At 47.3% G+C, this 2,098-nt stretch overlaps 1 protein-coding gene across 1 annotated transcript in view; it reads right to left on the bottom strand.

Moving 5' to 3' along the window:
- Positions 1–2,098, bottom strand: part of LOC116074419 (zinc finger protein 280B-like) — a gene marked incomplete at its 3' end in the record, with an annotated part of 12,836 nt that overhangs the window by 829 nt on the left and 9,909 nt on the right. Inside the window, exon 2 of the mRNA XM_031346996.1 lies at positions 1–646. Coding sequence (XP_031202856.1) covers positions 1–581 — 581 coding nt within the window. The remainder of the gene's footprint in view (positions 647–2,098) is intronic.

Here is a 2,098-nt window from a genome sequence, read left to right as displayed (position 1 = left end):
ATCTCAATACTATTTTCAGGCCTCTGTGGATTTATGGAAAAATGGCACTTCGATACATACAAATTTTCCTTCACATCTCCTCCTGAAAGCGCTGCCTTTACTGGACTGCTCTCTGAACTCGAGAGTGTAACCAGAGGTGAACAACACTTTGAAGAACTACTAGGCACAACTTGTGGTGAGTTACTTTTATAATCAGACTCGGACGAAGGCTCAATAATAATAGGGCTATCTGTTGATCTCGATTCAGCTGGAGACGCTGGCAAGACAATCACTGCCTCTGCTGGGGGGGCAGGACGTGAGGGCTGCAATCGTCCCGTAGAGGTCTCTCTGAGTCGGTCATACTTTCTTTTTAACCGTGAACCTGGAGTGACTCTGTTCAAAATGTTGGAGTTGGCTGGTTGTGAAGTTGAAGTTACTCCAACAAAGATGAGCTCAGCATCTTCCTTTACATTCTCCACCCCTACAAAGATGAGCTCAGCATCGTCATCCGCATCTTCATCGAGGACCTGAATGGGTTCTTGGGACCTCTGCTGTGGCTCTGGATCTTGCTCTTCATCATCTAACACGAATGGCTGCTCCATTTCTAATGTGGCTCCTGACAAGTGTGGCCACAAGTCCCAGCACTTCCTCCACACACACGGCCACCCTAGTGCAAACAAATCACACGTCCGTGAGCACAGGAAAAGCACTTCATTTTCTCATCAAAGGCCTGGATCTGGGCAGAGGGAGCATCTACGGGTTCTGTTGCCTAGATGACCCAGGATTCTCAACCAGGATCACCTAGGCAAGCAAGCTTTACATACCCAGGCAGGAAGCTCCATCAGTAAGCTCTCGTAGGTGGGCCTTCTCACCCTCAGTTGTCTCCTTTCACAGTCCCTACTCTCCAGACCCAGGCCCAAGTAAAAGCCAAACCTGCCTTCCCTTTTAGTGAATCTAACCCAGGCCTTTACCCTCATGCCCCCACACCCAGGTCCAGACTGTGCTGCGCCTCCAAGCTATCTCAGCCTAGGCCTACTGTGTGCTCTCCTGCTGAGTCTGACCAAATCCCTGCACATGTGCAGCCCTCCAGGCCCAGTCCAGCTCCCCCACCCCCAGACCCCTGCATCACACTGGTTACCAGTAATCTACACTGATTATCTAAAGGACTACTGTGTTCTCTCCTACCTGTCTTGAAATCAACCAAGCTCAGACAAGAACAAAAGCAGAATCAAACTTTTCCTCAACATCAGACATACAAAGAAACAAACCCAGGTGTTGGAGTCCCTCTAGAAAACAGTGTGGATGACTGAGACCACATGTGCCCCTAAGGCCTGCAGCCCTACACAAGTGTTCTCTAAAAGGAATTTCGAAGACTAAACTCAGGACACAGAATTTAAAAGAACAATTATAAACAAGCAAAGATAAATAATAAAAGAATTCAACAAATCCAAAGAGGACACAAGCAAAACACCTCAAGAAACTTAAAAGAGGACAGAACAAGAAAAAGCTTCCTGAGCCGGGCGGTGCTGGCACACACGCCTTTAATCTCAGCATTGGGAAGCAGAGCTGCTGGTGGGACTCTTGTGAGTTGAGGCTAGCCTGGTCTACAGAGTGTACTCAAACACAGCTAGAGCTACATAATGAGAGATTCTATCTCAGAGAACTTAAAAAAAAAATGTGGTTCAACAAATTACTGGTATTCTGAAAAGCTGCAGATACAAATCAGCAAATTCTGAAGATCTCAAAAAAAAAAAAAACGGCATTTAAGTACAGTGTATAGCCTTCAAACCAACATTATCTTTTGCTCAACTTTACTTACTACCAAGGAACAGTAAATAAAGTTGAGTAAGAGCTTTCCAGCCAAGGCACATGCTCTTTTACACTCTCACTCTCTCACTCTCTCGCTCACTCTCTCCCTCTCCCTCTCCCTCTCCCTCTCTCTCTCTGTGTATGTGCACGCACGTGTTTTCTGCTCAAGACAGTCCAAGCAGTTCTCCCTAGCTACTCTTAAAAACCCTCTGGACAGCCGGGCAGTGGTGGCGCACGGCTTTATTCCCAGCACTTGGGAGGCAGAGGCAGGCAGATTTCTGAGTTCGAGGCCAGCCTTGTCTGTTCCAGG

Source organism: Mastomys coucha, unplaced genomic scaffold, assembly GCF_008632895.1.
Source record: "Mastomys coucha isolate ucsf_1 unplaced genomic scaffold, UCSF_Mcou_1 pScaffold3, whole genome shotgun sequence".
Classification (NCBI taxonomy): domain Eukaryota; kingdom Metazoa; phylum Chordata; class Mammalia; order Rodentia; family Muridae; genus Mastomys; species Mastomys coucha.
The sequence above is the reverse complement of the archived record's forward strand: the minus strand, read 5'-3'. Positions and strand labels throughout refer to the sequence as shown.